At 24.7% G+C, this 19314-nt stretch overlaps 2 protein-coding genes across 2 annotated transcripts; both read right to left on the bottom strand.

Moving 5' to 3' along the window:
• Nucleotides 1-549: 549 nt before the first annotated feature.
• On the bottom strand, nt 550-7320 carry LOC145837050 (N-acetylneuraminate lyase-like). Its single transcript, XM_082944818.1, has 8 exons — nt 7259-7320; nt 6058-6128; nt 5105-5192; nt 3456-3513; nt 2281-2449; nt 1138-1289; nt 873-1044; nt 550-704 (listed from the first exon to the last, which is right to left on the bottom strand). The coding sequence occupies exons 1-8, from the start codon at nt 7318-7320 to the stop codon at nt 550-552; spliced, it is 927 nt and encodes a 308-aa protein (XP_082800944.1).
• A 4933-nt stretch (nt 7321-12253) lies between these two features.
• LOC145829960 (mitochondrial import receptor subunit TOM20 homolog) lies at nt 12254-18869 on the bottom strand. Its single transcript, XM_082937853.1, has 4 exons — nt 18733-18869; nt 16974-17020; nt 13546-13770; nt 12254-12693 (listed from the first exon to the last, which is right to left on the bottom strand). Exons 1-4 carry the CDS (start codon nt 18848-18850, stop codon nt 12457-12459), a joined length of 627 nt encoding a protein of 208 aa, XP_082793979.1. The 5' UTR covers nt 18851-18869; the 3' UTR covers nt 12254-12456.
• Between the last annotated feature and the right edge of the window lie 445 nt (nt 18870-19314).

Below are 19314 nucleotides of genomic sequence, written 5' to 3' on the forward strand. Positions count from 1 at the left end.
TGTAACTTTCTTATACAAAAATATTTTTTTTAAAGTTGTTCTTTATTTAAAAGGTACATCTTGGGCTGCAATTATGACTGCAATTTTACGTTTTAAATAATTTTAACACATACAGTAAAAGAATATTTATTTTTTTTAGTTTGATAAGGAAATATAAAAACTTGCAACTTTTAATTTATTCAAAAAAGTTCTTAAATTTATATCTTCTTATTGCACTTAATTTATTTTAAATTAACCTCAAAATTACTATTAAATTTTTGTATATATGTCCTGGACATGACATTAAACTGTATTCTGGTGTATGACTCAATAACCGAAAGGTTTTTCGTACACCAGGTCCTTGGACCAAATTTTTGAGCGCTTTTTATTTCGTTCAATAAATAATATTTATATTTACAAGATGTGTTCTATTCTGGGAATAATCTGATATTGTTTTACTTTAGTACATTTGCCAAAAAAGAACAAAACTTTTTTTAAATCAAATTTATTTTTGCTTTTAATTACAAAAAACTAAACTGTTTTAACTTATATATTTACTACAACTTCAGTTTATTTACGAAAATCAAAAAATCCGATGTTGTTGAGGTCATTTTGTATAGCTTCAACATGCTGGGTTGATGCAGGCAGCAACGGCAAACGAGGAGGACCGCATTTCAATCCTGTGATCATCTCCATCACAGATTTGTTCACACCAATGTCAAATCCTGTTAAAAGTATCCTTTTAAAAAGTTTATACATATTATACATATAATAGTATTGGACTATATCTAAATTATCAAAAAATTCGATAAACTTTATATAAAATTTAAAAAAAAAATTTTATTGAAATTAATATAAGTCTAATAAACAGTGCTTTTAAAATAAAAATTAACCATGTTTAAGAAAAACATCAATCATTTTCTGTGATTGTATCTGAAGCTCAGAGGCTTTTTTCATGTTTCCTGCTTTCACAGCTTCAATCATTCGACTGTAAATTTTTCCAGCATAGTTGTAAGTTCCTCCAACTCCGACGTCAGCACCCAACATCAAAGCTCCGACTAATTGCTACAACACAAAAAATAAATTTGATAAGTTTTTGCTTTTTATCACAATGCAAATGTAGAGTAACAAATGAACAATGTAAGAGAGGTAACTAACTTCATCCCTACCATAAGCCATAGTAAGCTTGCTTCCATACTCCTTGTTAAGAAGACATCTTCCAAACGCAAGAAGATCATAGTCCGTGTATTTTACTCCGCAAAATGTTGGTACTTTTGCAACACATTCCTCTACGATATTTACAAGCGGCACTGATTATAAAACATTTTAAGTAATTTTATTATATGTTCCGTATATTAGAAAAACTAACTAAACTAAAACTATGTTTTAATGTTAAAGTAAACCACAAGGAATAAATAAAATATGTAACAACTTAACTAACTTCCGTATTTATTATCTATTTTTTCGATGATGGAGTTTGTTTAAAACCTTAACTGATTTACTTTAACTTTATCATTTTTGTTAAAGTAGGTTAGTTATTAATAAACTTTTCATACTAACTTTGTACTGTAAACTAGTTAACAGAAAGCAACGCACTTGAGTTATAAACTACAAATGTCAACCAAAAACTAGTTAAATACATAAAATATTTTCTAAAAGATTAGCTACAGCTATCATTTGAGTAATTTAAACAATAACTTGAATCTTAATAACTTAAAAAATAAGCTATAACTGCTTTACAAATTTGTATGTTTCATTAAGTCATTTTTAAGAGATTAATGTAGGTGAGTGTCTTTCTTTGTTTATTTTAAACAATTTTTTGATATAATAGTTGGACTTACGACGGAATATAAGCAGATTTCAAACAATATACCGTTTTTGGTTCAAATATTAAAACTTTTACAAGTGGCTACCAATTTGGATTAATTATTAGTTTTAATAGACATGTTTTTTATACAGTAAACTTTTTGTTTAGTAAAACATTTGTAATAGATAAATTTATACTCTTTGTCATGTATGAGTTAGTTACAGGTCGCCTAATTTTAGCCTGACATCTTATTTTCACAAGTATACTTTGATAGTATTTGTTTATTTTATAGTTTTATTTATTTATCTCAAGTTTAATCGAATAGTTTTACACACAGTGGCAGCGCTTCAAAATCAAATTCCGAATTTGTAAATTTAATAAAATCCTAATAAAGTTATTTAAGTTTAGATAAATTTCAAAAACTATGTAAATATAAGTAAGTTATGAAAAGCCATTTTTTAAGCTTTACTTTAAACATGTCTAAGTTTTCTTACATTTTAGACCAGTGACATCAGGAAAGTGGTAATATAACATAGGCAGTTCTGGGCACACTTTGCTTACTTCAATCAAGTACAAAACAAGCTGGTCAACTGTTGATGGTTTGAAAAACATTGGTGATATAACACCTATGCCGTCTGCCCCTGAAAGTTGTGCATGTCTGGCCTGTAAAATACAAGTTTAGTTAAAGAGCTCCTTGAATATAAGAAATTTAACAGCTAATGAGAAAAATGTAGTAACTAAACGTACTATATCTGTTTAAAAAAAAAAATTGAAAACGTTTAGAAGTTGCACTAAGAACAACTGCGGCTTTAAACAAAGTTCCCGTGTCCTATATTTCATCTGAAAATCACTGTTTTTTATAACAAATTACTAAGATAGTTCTAGCTTTCCTGTTTTGTTTTTAGTTATTAGTATCAATTTCTACTAATTACAATATTGTGTATATTTATACCTACTACAGAATATCACTTTTACTAAATCAATAGAAAGTATTGATGCTATTAAAAAATTAGTTTATTTTTAATATCAACTTAAAAGTTTGTTAAACTACTGCAAAGAACTCATTTATAAAAATACACTCGTTCAATACAAACTTGATAAAGAAAAACAGTTTTAGTCATAGTTTTTTATTAAGTTTAAGTTTCAAAAGAATGCATTTACTTAAAGTGTTAAAAACAGTTTAAAATGAAAACTATTTTTACTCAATCGCTTTAAAAAAATTTATTAAACCTTAAAAAAGGTCTGAAGACCTGGTGAATATACTATATTAAGACTATATTTGTACACAACACTTTTTTGCTCAAAAGTACGTATCAAAATGGAAGCCAGTTGTATTTGTTAAAACTATGCTACTTCATATTTAAATCCCTATAGCCTCACTTAATTTGAAATATACTTTTTTATCATTAACATTTATTTCTTACATTTGCAATGCAGCTAAATTTAAGAAACAAAACTTATCATGCAAAAAAAAATATTGAATAAATAATATTTGTCAAAAAATTATTAATTTTTCATACTTCATAATCTATGTTCTTAAAACTTTACTATAAAAACTCTTGATATAACAATTTTTTTTAGTTCATCTTTTATATAACTTTTAACATTAAGATTATTTATTTTTTGTAATCATATAAGCTTATTTCCGTTTTTCAAATAAATTTCATACCAGTTCTTTGGTTTCCCACAAAGATGTTGATCCAACTTGTGCAATTACATTGTTCAATCTATGAAAAATTTGTTTATTTATAACACAGTTTAGTTTCAGTTTTTAGTTTACAAACAGATTATTTTGTAATAATTTATTTATATTGTTTATTTTAAATATTCCATTGGTTAAAACAGAACACCCTTTAACCAAAAATTTTCAACTTAGGTTATATTTAAAATTTTAGATAGTCCGTGTTGTATCATAAAAAAAATAACTGAAAATATTTTGATACAATTAGGCGATTAAAAAATGATAAGGTGTTGAAATAACTATTAGTAAATAAAAAAACTAAATGCAACAAATTATCTATAGAAACAATGAGATTAATTCAACACAAAATGTTATCATTTGTAGTAAAAATCAGGTTATTATGTATTTTATGAGTATAATTTTTTTCAAACTTTACATATGCTTTAGAGATTGCTTTTATTAAAAATACACTAGCAATATTAAGAGTGAACACAAAGTTTTAGTTAAAAAGTAGTTTCTTTGTGAATGATAACTATAAGTTGGTAAATAAAGAACAGTTTAAATTACTTTATTTCGATATAATTTTCTTTCTTTTTGATTAAAGTTATATTTAATTACATTTTTTAAATTACCTACCAAGACACGTAGCGTTTCCAGAGGTACTTAAACACCTTCATTGAGAAAAAAACTTTCAAAACATTCAAACTTTATAAGCAACACTCTCTTTTAGCATTGTCTACACTAAAGAATCCAACATATCAAAATTATTCGATGCAGAAAGTCAAATATCTTTAGTCTAGACTCTTGAAAATTTCGCTTTCCTGTGCAAACCTTTAGATCTCATAAGAAAATCTTTGCTTTTTAATATCAAATCTCAGATGGCCAAAGTACTTTTTGTTCACCCAATACGTATACTTAGTGATCATCGAGCAAAGTGTTTAACTTATAAAAACGTATCATCGTATTCAAAAAGTACAAAACAATTTCTAATTTTTATATATTTTTAATTTAAAGTTTTGGTCTTCGAAATTTTAATAAGTTTCAAAAACATAATTGTAAAAAGTCATAGTTTCAAGTTTTTATTGAGAGATAAAAACTAAATAGCATATAAAGTGTTTGTAGTTGTTTTCAAATCATCGAGCGCAGAAACATAACTACAAGTTTTCTACAAACTTGCATACAACCAGTTTGTCTATTTTTTTAACCCTTTTAGTTGTTGTATGGTATATACATTTATACATGAGCAATTTTTAGTACTTTAGTTTGCATTTCATACTTTAGAATCTTTACCATTTATTTCTCATTTGAATATTATTCATACTCAAAATAGCATATTATTTTTTTAGCTTTAACTGTTCTATATATTGAATAGATCATTAGATTTTTAACCAATATAATATACAGTTATTTAAATAATGTAATTATTCTGTAACAAATTGTTTAACTCCTTTAATATTTTGCGTGTTCTTGAACGTTTTAAACCGAATTTTCTCTACTAACTTAAACTAAGACTAGACTTCTAAACTTGTTTTAATAAGTATTGTTATGGTTTGGTTTCCAATATAAATTTGTACATATTTTTACAATACTATTTCAAAACACGTGCGAAACTTGTTAGTACTATTTAAAATTGAAACTTGTTTTTTCCTTTTTCGATCCAAACTTCCAAGGTCTTTTTTCTTTCATCTGTAGTTAGGCTTAGTCCTTCACCGTTTGTCCCATTGACTTAAAAAAACTTTAGTTTATGCAGAGTTTGTTGCAATAAAAAACTCACACTAGTTGCTTCAAACTGATTAAGTAAAGTAGTAAAAATTAACTTTATAAAAAAAAGTTTCATAACTTTTTTTGTCATTTAATTTGCAAATACTGGCAACTTGAAAAAAATAAAAAAAGTATCTGTAATCTTTAGATACTTATATTTAATAAAAGTACACTGCTACTCAAAGGGGACCTTTTTATTGTAAAACAGTGATTTGAACCAACTAACTCTGTATAGTTTAGTATTTTACAAGAAATTCAGTGTTTTTATAATTGTTAGTCAAACTAGCTAAATCAACAGTATTCTATTAACTTGTGTTATATACATTAGTTGGTCGATCGAGGGATATACATAATCTTATGAAATAGTCTTATCTTATTTTGATTTAAAATAAATTAAGGCGGTAACATTTGTTCACATTGTTTGAACTTTTTCAACTAAAATTTTAGACTGTGAATAATTTACATAATTGCTTATTGTATAAACATTCTAAATTAACAATCTTTAACTGCAAATATTTGCAAAATATATCATTGTAAAGCTTTTTTTTTTACAATTAATATTTTAGTATAAACATTAGTTACATTTAACAAAGTTACTTCTAATACTTTATCAACTAGTCATTAATAAAGTTGTATTGTCATTGAAAACTATTTTAAATATTTACTTTACAACAAAAAAAAATTTGAACTACAAATTTCATGTGAACAGCAATAATTAAAGATTTAACTTTATGCATATAATGAATAAATGCTTATTTAATTCGTTTTTCTAGTTAAAAAATTACTTTAAACTTTTTGTTACGACATAAAAGTTTTAGGAACTGCTAACCATAAACATTATAAACATCTTGCTCGACTAAAATATCGACGTATTTTTCGATTGCTTCATAATTAATATCCCTGTAAAAATTAAATTTAAGCGATAACAAAAAAGTGTTTACTTTGTTTTTTAGAACTATGTTAAATATTTTATAAACTAAAAATAGTGTATTATAAACTAAAAGTAACAACAACATTTAAAAAGCTTTGGAATTAAAATTATATTACAATTTGTAGTATTTTATACCAAGTTTTAACAATTTAATATTTTGAATGATAGATTACATTATAGTTTTAGCAAGTAAAAAAAATCAGTATTTCATTTTCTCTAATAAAAAAGTTAAGTTTTTATTACGATATCCTTATTAACAGTTTTTATTATTAGTACAAACTATACATTACAAAAAAGTTTATGATGCAATAGAAAGCGTATAAATGTATGTTTTAATTTTACAATATACATTGCACTTCTCTCTCTATTCATTATAAATTGTTAACCATTTTCATTTATGCTAAAAACAGTTTTTAAAAATAAATACCGTTAAAAAGCTTATACACAGATTAATAAGTTTTAATTTGCTAAATTTGATAAATTTTAAAAAACCAATCTAAATGCTGTTAATTAAAAAGTAGCTTTGAGTTTAAGTTTATAGTTAAACTTAAGTAGCTTTAAGTTATTTTTGGTAATTAAAACAAATTGTACGACACTTTAGATATAAATGTAAAAGTGATAATGTTATTAAAAAAAATGTTTTATTTTGTTATACAAGCAAGCTTTAAAATTTACTAAATTAACTGCCTTATAAAACATATTTTTTATAAAATTACGAAATCTTAAGCAATAAGAAAAGAAGTATAGAAATAAAAAAACATTGATCAATTATATTTTATGGAGAGTAAAAAAACTGTCATTTAGTACTTTTACGACCATCACTTTGTTAAATATACATTATATTTAAGTAAGATTTACAACTCATATTGTCCACAGTTGAGTAGTCTAAATAACCGACAGTTTTTCAAAGTTTTAAAGGTGTTTAATTTAGTAGTTAATTTATTTTTGTATAAAATTATAAGCTTTGAACTAAATTCTTTTAAAATGTTCAATAAAAAAGTAGACTTATTTATTGTTCATGTTAGCAAGTTTTTTCTGATGTTAAAAAAAAACAGTTCAAATAGTCAATTCTAAAACGTCTAATAACAGTCTAACTTACCCATTATCGTACATAGGCGTTAATGGAGCCGCAATCAATCCTTTAATGGCAAACGATTTCATTCTGAATTCATTTAAACATAAACTTAAAAAAAACAATATTGTTAAAAACTTATAAGTATGAATTTTATTAAAAAAAACTTTTTACTTATCTTGACTAACTCTGAAATATCATGTTCTGTTATACATTAAACATTATTAAATTTTTTACTTATTCAATTATAAACTTGTAAGAAACATCTTAAACACTTACTTAATATAAGGCTTAAAGACCTCTTTTAAGCAAACACTAAACTTAACTTTGTTTGCTTTATACAAATTGACAAACAGTACTTTTAAAAGCAACAAGATAAATAAATGTTTGTTTTAAAATTTTATTAAAAATATAGATTATATTAAAAAATTCAACCGTATAGAATAAGTACAATAAGTGTAGTTGTCTCTAGATAATCTATCCGTTTTCTGCACTAGATTAAAAGAAAAATACCAGCTATTTTAATCATCGTTTTAACGTATTTGAAATTAAGTTACTGTTGATACTTCTTTTAAAGCGTTTTAAAATTTTGTGTTTTAATTTGTTTGATAATGCAAATACTTTAAAAATTTCATAAAAACATGTTTTCTATCTAGAACTTAAACAAAAATCATAAGTTATCTTTTTGAAGTGAAGTTCTATGATTTTAATTCAAAAATTTTATTAACATTAAAAGTTTGAATAAAAAAAAACACTTATTCAACTTGCTATAGTATATCATGATACTAGTATACATTTAAGTATATCCGTTTAAATTAGACTACAATAGCAGTTTATCTAGCTATGAACTTGTATTTTTCAGATAAGAAAACTACAATAAAGTTCAAAAAAAAATTGACATTTAAAGTATAAAAACTGTTTTTCACCTCATTTTAAAAATGTATACAAAAAAATGTACTTTGCGATATACTTAAATGTTCCAACTTTGAACATATAAAATTATTAAACAAGGTAGTTTGCGAATAGCTTTTATTTATGTTACATTTCATATTTTTCAGCTGCTAACAAAGTTTGCGTATTTATAAGTAGTTGAGTGTTAGCATTAGTATACTCCAGCTCGTTGTAATTTTAACTACAACAAATATGACATAGATAATTATTAAAAATGTTCTAATGTATAAAATAGTCAAAGATATAGAATATAACTAAGAAGAAGTTTTATAAGATTCTAAAGGTTTATGCAAAATATATTGACTGTAAGTTATAGATTGTTTATAAAACTAGAATAACAATAAATTATAACTTTAACTTAACACTAGAATTTAAAATGTCTATAAAGCAGTTTATTTTTTATATATTTAGTTTATTCTCCCTTGATAAAAAAAAAAATTACGCTACATTTTGTTAATTGTATCCATAATACTGTAATTAGTTCAGAAAACTATTAAAGGTAATATAAAAAACCTAATATAAAATAAAGTTTAAACAAGCTGCAAGTTTTAAAAACTACTTACCTACAATCTTCAATACTAAACATTTTATATGCATCGGCGAGCTTCGAGTGCACCAAGTTTTAAGTTTAATTTGTAATAACTTGTAAATTTTAAGTAAGTATTTGTTTTAGCTGTAAAAAACATCTTATCAATAAAATATGAAGTTATTAAATTAACCAACATTTTTAGTATATGAGATTATTGAGTAATTAACATTTCTAAGTTTATAATTGCATACTGTAAATTGTTTAATGAACGACAAAAAATGCTCGGAACATCTGATCCTAGGAGATGGTGCACGAAAAAATATTTGGTTATTGAGCCGCACACCCACTTGGGTACCTTTTAACGTCTTGTCTAGGACTAAAATAATTTTTTTTTTCTTAATTCAGTCTTTTAAGATCTTGTATTAAAGTTTAAGTTTTTTTGAAACTTAGTATTAGTCTTTTATTTAAAATTAAAAAAAAAAGACCTTAAACCTTGTCTCTTTATAGTTAAAATAGTACTAATTATGTTTTTTGTTAGGTTTAGGACACTTTTTTATAATTAGTTTAGTTAAAACTATTTTTATGCTCAGTTTATAACAATCTGGGCTTTTAAGTATATTAAAAACTTTTAAAATATTTTTTAATAGTTGTTTACATACTACTAAAAAGAATTTTTTTTTAAATTTCAATTTACTGCAATTATCTATCAATTTATTTTCTTATATAAACTTTTAAGGCATAAAGCCCTTCAAAAACATTTAACTCCAGAAGCATCGAACAAAAAAAACTTTTTTTACACTTTACTTAAACGCTGTAAATATCAAACATTGTAAATTATTAATGTATTTTATATAGTTTTTTCAGTTTTAAGATATATGCTTGTTTGTTTTTTTGGTAGAAGTAGCATGTTCTAAAAATAGCGACAAAAAACTTATGTGAGTTAAAAAACTTCACAAATAACTATAAGGATCTTACACAAAACGAAGCTTTTCGTATGAAGATCTTAAAAAAAAACAGATTTTTCACTGAATCAATTTTTTAGCCGTAAAAAAACTCTGTACTTGTCAACAGCTTTTCTTTAGATTTATTTATACTTTTTCGAAATTTAGAGATTACAAAGCATGAAATAATTCAGGACTTTATTTCTACTTATATAGCATTAAAGGAGGGTAAATAAAACAAACTAGTTTGTTTTTACTTTTACTCAAAGACATAAAAAGTGTTCAATTGTACTATTATATGGATTCAAAGTCTGATCGTATCATTTACACCAGCAGTTGGAAAACTGCGGTGTACTTTTCAGCTATAAGTACATTATTAAAACAATAAAGTTTGGTAAAAATTACAACTAGGCTCTTGGTTTTACAACTGATGTTCAATGCTTTTTTTTATTATTTATTTTAATGATTAATGTAACTCTATTATAAAAAAACGGCCTTAGAAAGATTTTTCTATAAAGCGCGGCATTCGAGTAATAATAAGGTTACCGACTCCTGACTTAGATCATTAGACCAGAAGCTATTGGTAGAATAAGACACGAGTTTCATTCTTTCAAAACCTTCAGTTGTATTAGAAGGAACTCACAATTGTCTATATAAAATAATTTATTTACAGTTTGCTTTTATGATCAGTGACGTCAGTGTGGTCTGTTTGCAGTGTAACGTTGAACACGTTACAGCTTCGATAATACAGCTACGCTCGTTTGAAACACTATAAATCTAACAAGATTACAATGAAACATTTGTTTATTAAAACCAAACTAAGAGACAGCTTAAAATGGAAAAAATATAGACTAAGTAGGGGTGTGCAACGTAAGCACCGCGCAAACAATGGTTTTAATCTTGAAAATATCGTGTGAAAATTAAATTAGTATTTTTTTATAACAAGTATTTTTAAATTTGCTTCTAATTCGTATTTTAAGACTAAGTATCTTTATTGTATAACAATTTTATTGCAGTTTTGTATAAAGACTTCTTTTTAATTTTTTAGAAAAATTTAGTCTGGTCCGCCGACTTGAAAAGTTGCCCATTATAACTAAATTGAAAAAATGTAAAAACTTCACATCTTGTTTCAAAGTTAAAAAAAAATGTATTTTATTAAATTAAAATTATAAATAAATATTTTAAGTAAAACTTATAGGTTCCTTTGAATAAATTACTATCTTGTTATGTAAAAAATTACTAAACATCTAGCTTCAGTGAGTGAAAAAATATGGTAATATGACAATTCAATTCCATAAATAAAATTTAAAGAGGCTACAAGTCAAAAAGTAACTTGAAATTAGTAAAAGTGTTTCTGAAAGTTTAATCAGTAAAATTATGATGGAAAAAAAAATCATTGCATGGTTCTAAATAGCCATATTTTATTTTTGCAGATTATCAAAATAAAATGTTCAACTTCTATAGATATACATTACTACAAGAGTGAAAAGTTGTATCGCTTTTGATAATCTGCAAAAATTAAATACAATTCGTCTCTTTATAGCTTCATAAGTTGATAACTTTTTGTTTAGTGTAATGTATATTACGATATCATATTTTAGTAAGTTTTAAACTTATTTTAGAAAAAATCTTGTAGATCAGATTAAGTGAAGAAAAAATATCAATAGAAAATTCAAAATTAAAACAGTTTTGCACATTAATTAAATTAGTATGTATTTAAAAGTATTACAAAACTAGCTCAATGTAAAATAAAAGATTTAATGCCACCTATAACTCTGTTAGTAGCATTAATGATTTTTCCGTTCTTTATCTCTGACAAGTTAAAAGTTCACTAGTTTGAATCAGTTCTTATGAAAGAACTACGATAAAGGAAATCATATATTTTACTAAAAAATTAATAAACGTAAGTATAACATGAATTTAAAAGTTAACATAAGTAGTTTTAAATACTATGTATGTACTGATGTTTTTAAAATATTCAAGCATAATGAAAGCTAGAAGACTAACGTTTAACTATGAAGTGTAATTTATAATGTTAAAATAATCTATAAGTTAATAAACTAGGTTTTAATTATTATAAAATTAAAACGATACTTTGATGTGAATTTAGTAGTAATAAAACAAACAGAACTTAATCTTGAATGTTTGCCATCAATTAAAAAATACTTATCTAAATTATTATACAGCCAAGTTTTCAAAAAAAAAAGGTTTTTTACAAAAACATTTTCTTATTAAAACTTTAGCACTTGTAGCCTATTTAAATTTAATAAAAAAGAACTGAGAATAGTATTTTAAATCACTGCTCTTAAATTACTGAACAAAATATTTAATTTACTTATTTCTGAGGATAAATGGACTAACTATATTTGTAACTAATAAAGATTGACTCAAACATAAAGTTTTCAACTAAAATTTATATCTTTAAAATAACACAAATACAATTTTTATATTGAAAAGTAACTGAATTAACTGTATTGAGTTGTAACTAACTATTTTAGCTGAGAGCAAAACATTAACACTTCAAATATATTTTTTACTACAATACTAAACTTAACTTTAATAACAAGTTTAAATATTATGTAAATAGATGCAAACTTCAAGTTGAACTGATTTATTAAAAACACTACAATAAATAACAATTTTTTTTTTCTAAAAGTAAATGTATTCAAGCTTAAAAATTTGAAAAGCAATCAAACACAAATGGATCGTCGCAAAACATAAATTCACTAGAAAATTAAACTAATAAAACAACGATGTAAGCTTGCGATCAATTTACGAATCCAATCTCTCGTGGCAATCTCTTCTCATTCGAGCTCGTCAACGTCCAGTATGGTGTTTTGTTCTTCTGCCTGCTGAACCGCCTGAGGTTCTTGAGCCACCGGTGCTGCCGGAGCTTCTTCCACTTTCTTCTCCTCCTCCTTCTTGGAACTTTCTGCCACTTCGGTGATTTTGAGCGGCTCGGCGGGCGGTGGCAGCTCGGTGACGATTCCCGATGGCGCGCTCACCCTCGATGCCGCGATGGTCGGCGACGTGGCGATGCGCTGAAAATTAATTTCAGTTTGTATTTACTATTATGGTAACAATAAGAGAAACAAATACTTATAATAACTAATCAATAGTTATATTTAAGCTACATTAAAGTTTATCATAAAATAAGAAGATTTTTAAACCTTAAAAATATGATGAACAAGTCCTTTACTTAACAATTGAGAAATATTATTTTAAATCTGCTAGTTTGATTTCATATTTTTTATCACTATGTATAAACAGATATTGACCATCTGGAATCATTTAAAACAAAATATACCCGAATTGTCTTCAACCGATGCATTAAAAAAAACATTATTAGTATAAAAACAAAACTTATATATCTAGTTAGAGTATAGAAGACTTGAATTCGACTTTATAACTTATTTTTGAAATAGTTTACAGTGAAAATGCAATTAATCAATTTTTTTAATTATGTGAAAAGAGTATTAAGAGGTAAAAATTTAAAAATACATGCACATACCATTTTAATAATGATGTTGGCATAACTTTTTTTAATCGTGTAATTTACTTATGAATTCAGTTACTAAGTTAAATAGCTTCATGTGAACGAGTTAAAAAATTTTGCCATACGCTTAGAACATTTTATTTAACTAAAAAATTATCAGTAAAATCTATATATAAACTACTATTTTTTTTCTCAATCATTAGTTTAACTTGATATCAACTTGTTGTACCCTAAATATGATAAGTCTTCATCAATATCCTTAGTATTTATGTTTTATTAAGTCAATTATAATTTTTAGAAATAATTTATACTAACAAACTTAAATAATTAATTTTAATATTTAAAATCTAATGAAACAATTTATGCTATATAACAGTTCTTATATAAAAAAACTAACCGATTGTATAGTAGGTAGTTGAGCCAAGAGCATTTGGAAAACTTCTGGAGGCAAAGTACCTTGCAAAACTTGGAGAAGCTGTTGCGGCTGACCGCACACAGCGACAGCGTTTGTCAAATGATCGACTCCCTCTTCAATCTGGCCTGCTGCCATCAGCTCTTCACCCTTCTGCACTTGTTCCAAGAAAAACTTTTGCACTGCTTGAGTATCTCGCAAGTCGGGAAACTAAAGATAACTACAATGAGAAAAATATACAAAACTTCAAACATAAACTAAAATGAAATCAAAAAACTTTTGGAACCAGGTTATTTCTTATATAGTGATCTACCGGATACGGCCAAAAAATGTCTTTTTAGGTTAGGATCCAGAATAAAGGACTCCATAACGTAATTTAGATTTTGCATGCTTTTAGACTTAAACATGGTTGTTACTCTTTGAGTCAAAAAACTGTCCTGAGTGACCTTAATCAACTTATAGTTTTCTTGAGTCTTTACAGATCTTTAAAAAATTGTTCGCCTCTAGCCATAACTACTTATATTTTATGTTCATTTTTCATTTAGATAATGAATAGAAATATTCATTTGATGTTTAAACAACTGTAATTCAGGGTAGTCACTGGTCTTTTAGAAACTTCTTCCAGGTTTTTTTAAGTAGAAGTTTTTAGGTCTATTTTTAGTTTAAAATTCAGTTTAAAGTGAAAAAAATGTGTTAAACAGTATAACAACATTGAAATAATACTGTAAAGCTACTTTAAATATTTTTTTAATTAAAAGTTTTTGATGATGACTAATTTTTTTAATCTATATGATAGATTTTTTGTGTCAGATCGAAACCTCACTACTAAACACGTAAAAATTGTTTAAAATTCCAAGTTCAGTGCCCACACTTATAATTATGTATAACTACAAAAAATTAAAACTAGATCAACTAAACCTTGTCCAAAATCTAGAAAAAATGTTTTTTTTTTAAATCTCAAAACTATCTTGATTTCTTAATAAAAAATAAAAACGAAACAATCCGGAGTCAGCCTCAGTTAAAAAAAATCATAATATCCCAATTTGTCTGGAAACATATCGGGATTTTCAAGACATTCTGAGTATCTTGAGTGTGTGTCTATCCTGTGTAAAGCGCTATTACAGCACCAATTAATTACTTGATTCTCAACTGTACAAAGTTGCAACTCTCTGAATCAAAACTTCTAAATGAATGAAAATAAAAACATCCGGAATTTAATAGTTAACTTAAAAAAATAAACGATTTAAACAACAAAGTAGAAAAAAGTATTATATACTTAATTAAAACAAAGTTAAAGGTCAAAAGAGATATGACATTTTTTTTAAATTTATTATTTGCTCTAACATAAAAGCTTCAAGTATAAACTACAAGCTAGTTTTGTTACAATATAAAGACATAATTAAATTTTTGAGGTAAAATAAAATTCTTAAAGTTTTGATTCAAGCATTAGAGCAAATCTTTTCTATTGTCAATTTTTTTGGAAATTAAAAAAATTATTAAAAATATATCTTCACCTTAGTTTTATGAACTAGGAACCTCACATTTTTAGGAAAAATTTCTTGTACAGTTTAAAAGACTTTCAATATTAAAATTTTTAAATAGATTAAAAAATAAAAATTTGAGATTAAAAAATGGGTAGTTTTTTTGAACTAAAAACACATTGAAATTTTTTTAAAACTAATAATGGAGAAACTGTGAAAACTTGAATAAGATTAATTAAAAAATGAAGAAAATAAAGTTTTAGTTAAATTGTCTTTTTTTTTTGCATTTTTGGTTGATGCCTTCCATAAAGAGCTTATTGAACTCGATTAATTTGACCGCTTTTATCTCAAGCTTTCTTAAGCAGTTAAAATTTATGATAGCTAGGATAAAACTCTACAAAATATAATCAACTTGTAAAAAACAAGGTGGACCGCACTAAGCTCTTAACTGTTCTAAAAACTCAACAGAAGTTTAAAGAATATATTATATGAAAATAATTTGAATTAAAAAAGAGCTTTATATTCAAAAAAAATCAAACTAGTGTAAGGTTTAAAACAAAACTTCAAACAAATTAAAGGTAGTTTATGTTGACCTGATGTTTTTTAAAAGTTTTAAAACAGCCTGAATACCTTAAAACTACAGTGAATTCTACTAGTTTAAATAAAGGGAATGAAACTTAAAAAGTACAATTCAATCTATAATTTAAAAACTTTAATCTTAGCTTTTAAGTAAATTTTTAGTTCAAATTGCAGCATATATAAAGCACTATAAAGTCAGTAGTTTCTATAGGTTTTACACCTAAAAATAAAAAAAAAACCTTATCAAAAATTTAAACTTTGCTAACTTCTACTGCAACTACTTCTAACAAGTTGATCATCAAAAAGTTTAAAACTTAGGTAGCAATTACTTCTAACCGAGTTTTTAAAGTTTAATCAAGTTTTTGAGAAATAAGGACACCAAGTTGAAGGATTTAATAGTCTCTTTCTTATATAAACATTAATAAACAATGAACTTTACCGCAAGATCAACAACAACAGCATCCGAGACAATCCTACGACCGGTTTCGTCCTTATTAGGACTCATCAGGCAGGAATAGTCGCGAGAAACCGCTATTGTGATCTTAAACAAGCGGGCTTAAGTACGAAGTACTGAAGCGATCGTTTGTGGGTAAAGTTGAAAAAATGACACAGCTAAATCATTCACAGCCCAACGTCTCAGACATTGTCAGCTTGTTGTGAGATTGTAGTCTGCGCTCGTTTGATCAGTTTTTACATAAATACTGGCTAAATACTGGCTAAAAATTATATAAACATTAAAAGAAAAAACAGTCTATTATATTTAAAAGTTTTTAAGCAATTCTTTTCGAATAACTTAACTTATTAATAAACAATCATGTCGTAAGAATTTAAAAAAATACACTAATAAACACAGTTATTTATTAGTTTCTTAATGCAACAATACAATCTTTTATAGTTCCTGAAAACTTGATTTTAAGTTTGAGAAATAAAAATAAATAACTTTAAGTAAGTTTTCAAATTTTAAGAAATTTAAATATAAAATTTTTTTTTCATTTATTTTAAGACATTTTATTAGAATAACCATGTCTCAAAAATTAGTAAAATCATTTATATTTTATAAAACTGATTTTATTACACATAAATTGAGCTTTTATATATGGGGAAATGGTAAATATTTTTTTTTGCCTCAAATATAATTCATATAATAAAGTTGAAACATAATAAAGATAGCTTAAATTTACACTAGATAGTTATCTAAATATTTTAAGTTAACTATTTTTAATTAAGAATATGTAAAATAGTTTAGGTTGTTTTAAATTTTTTTTTTGAATTCAGCATAATTAAAAGTATATTATATTTTGTCTACATAAATCATTCTAATAATTCCAAGTTAATATTTTTAGTGAAACTTACAATAACTTTTCCAGCATTTTCTTTCACAGTTTTTTCTTTCCTCCTTTCTAAATTTCAATATAATAGTTTATATCAAAACATATAATATACTTTATGCTAGTATCTACAAAATGTTCAACTTAACAGCATAATAACTAGTATCTAGCTTTTTTTTGACCATTTTCTACATTTAAATTAGTATATTTGTTATTAAATTTTTATTTTGTTTCTTTTTTACATTAATAGCTATTAAAAATTACAAACTGGATAGTTGTTTTATTAATTGGTTGTTTTAGTAACAACCTTCTCAATTATTTTATATAAATTATTTTTTTATTGAACAAAGTTTAGTTTTGAAGTATTATAAGTTAAAATAGATAAACACACAACTTTAACTCAAAGGAGGACATTGACTGATTATTAAAAAAATATCAATGAAGTGAATATTTTAAATAATTAAAAACAAAGAATTAAAACCACTCATCTTAAAGACTTTGGACAGATGATTTTTTTTTCTATTATGCATAAAATATTATAGCATACTATGTTAAAAACATAATAAAATTATCATGTAAATCAGTGTTTACAAAGTAAACTAAGAAACAATTAAATGATAGTAAAATTAATTTAAAATAAATTAAACATTTCATATTCAAAATCTTTCATTTGATAGTTCTATACAATTTTAAGTACATTTTGTAGTAAAAAACACCAAAAATCGTAGATTCAATATATAATTTTTAACTACCTCGTATGACAAAGCTTCCTTTTTATCATTATTACTATGTCAGCTCTTAAAATTTTTATATTTACTGACATACGTTAACTTAAGTTCGAAGACCAACACATAATTTATTAAAAAACTATTTTAATAACTTTGAACTTATAAAATATTTACAAAAATGCAACTTTTTATTTTTATTTTTTCATTTTTTTTACAATTATGAATCTAAATTATAAGCTAGACTTTCAAAATATAACCTCAGAAACTGGTCTAGAAAATTATAATAAAAAAAACTTTTTTAACAAATCAATGTAATCACTGAACAAAAAATTAAATTGTGTACTCATTAAACATAATTTAAACGATAAAAATTACAAGCTACTGCGGTCTATACTTCTTAAACTAAAGTCAAAATATCAATGTTTTAAATAACTTACATTGATTTTTAGAAAACTTGATCAGTTTATCAAAAATTTTTTTGCTAAATATTAAAATTATAAAAACTATTTAAATTCAATTTATAACATTTGAATATTACTAAAAATAAAACTATGTTTATAGAAAAACATTTTAAACAAAAGTCAATACTCGCAGAAGAAACAAAAACAAAAATAAAAATATATGAACACAATTCTAAAATATACTATTTCATTTAAATTTGGTTTAAAGTGCTCTTTACTTTAAAGATAAAGTAGAGCAACAATCATACTTTTTACTTAGAAACTGTAGGCTTTTATTATATATTTACTTTAACTTGATGCTTTTTCTAGATACAAAAAAACACATTCATGTTACTACACCATTGAATAACTTTGAGTAGCAACATTCTGTACTTACTGCATATAAAAATAGAGTTGTACCCAATAACTTTAACAGTAACTACATCTTTAAATAAACTTTAAACAATTTTAATTATGATTTTTTGTTTCTTATACAGCAATAACAAAAACTATATATTTTCAATTTGTACTTAAATAATTAAAACTTTGAAAATTTTCTGTTTAGTTAAAAACTTTTAGTTAAAAAAGCTTACTTAATAACATTTTTAAAACTTACTTTCAGCTAAGTTTTTCAGAAAATCAGGGTGAGATCTTCTCTTCTTGTCAAAGTAAATACAGTAGCCTACAAATGCAGTACCGCAAATTGAAGCAAGAGCTAAGGTTGATGCTTTCATTATTTTTTATTTAAAAACTATATAAATGTTTCATACACAAGATTTAATAAAAGCACAACAACAATTAACAAAATTTAAAAATTTACAAGTATTAATGAAAATTTTATAAATATTTGTTATATAACTTTATAAAGTTCTTCTAATTCAGCTTTACAAATTAAATTTATATTTTGTATATCTTTTACTTGACAACTTAAACTTAAAGTAAGAAAACTTTTGTTTCGCAAAATTTTTTTATATGGAGGTAAAAATGTATTATCTTTTACAGAACGTTGTTTAAAGGCTTTACTTAAAATTATTTCTTGAATAACAACTTCTTTAGAAATATTCAAAGACTCCGGACTGTATTGAATCATAGATGGTATTCTATCTTTTTTAGACAACTTATTTCTTTTAAGTTTGTCCTTTTTAAGTTGATTTTCTGACGCACTCAAAGCTTTAGCTGTTAGAATGTCTTGAGCAAA

This window comes from Thalia democratica, chromosome 1 (assembly GCF_965202585.1).
Source record: "Thalia democratica chromosome 1, ktThaDemo2.hap1.1, whole genome shotgun sequence".
Classification (NCBI taxonomy): domain Eukaryota; kingdom Metazoa; phylum Chordata; class Thaliacea; order Salpida; family Salpidae; genus Thalia; species Thalia democratica.

Bases quoted from the DNA above. Each gene is read 5' to 3' on its own strand.
- LOC145837050 (XM_082944818.1), bottom strand. From the start codon at position 7,320: ATGAAATCGTTTGCCATTAAAGGATTGATTGCGGCTCCATTAACGCCT. The intron at 2,450-3,455 runs GTATGAAATTTA...TGTATTTTACAG, and splicing joins TGTGGGAAACCAAAGAACTG to GCCAGACATGCACAACTTTC. The intron at 705-872 runs GTTAATTTTTAT...TACTTTTAACAG, and splicing joins TGATGTTTTTCTTAAACATG to GATTTGACATTGGTGTGAAC.
- LOC145829960 (XM_082937853.1), bottom strand. From the start codon at position 18,850: ATGAAAGCATCAACCTTAGCTCTTGCTTCAATTTGCGGTACTGCATTT. The intron at 17,021-18,732 runs GTAAGTTTTAAA...ATTGAAATTTAG, and splicing joins TCTGAAAAACTTAGCTGAAA to AAAGGAGGAAAGAAAAAACT. The intron at 12,694-13,545 runs GTTAGTTTTTTT...ATTAATTTTCAG, and splicing joins AACTACCTACTATACAATCG to CGCATCGCCACGTCGCCGAC.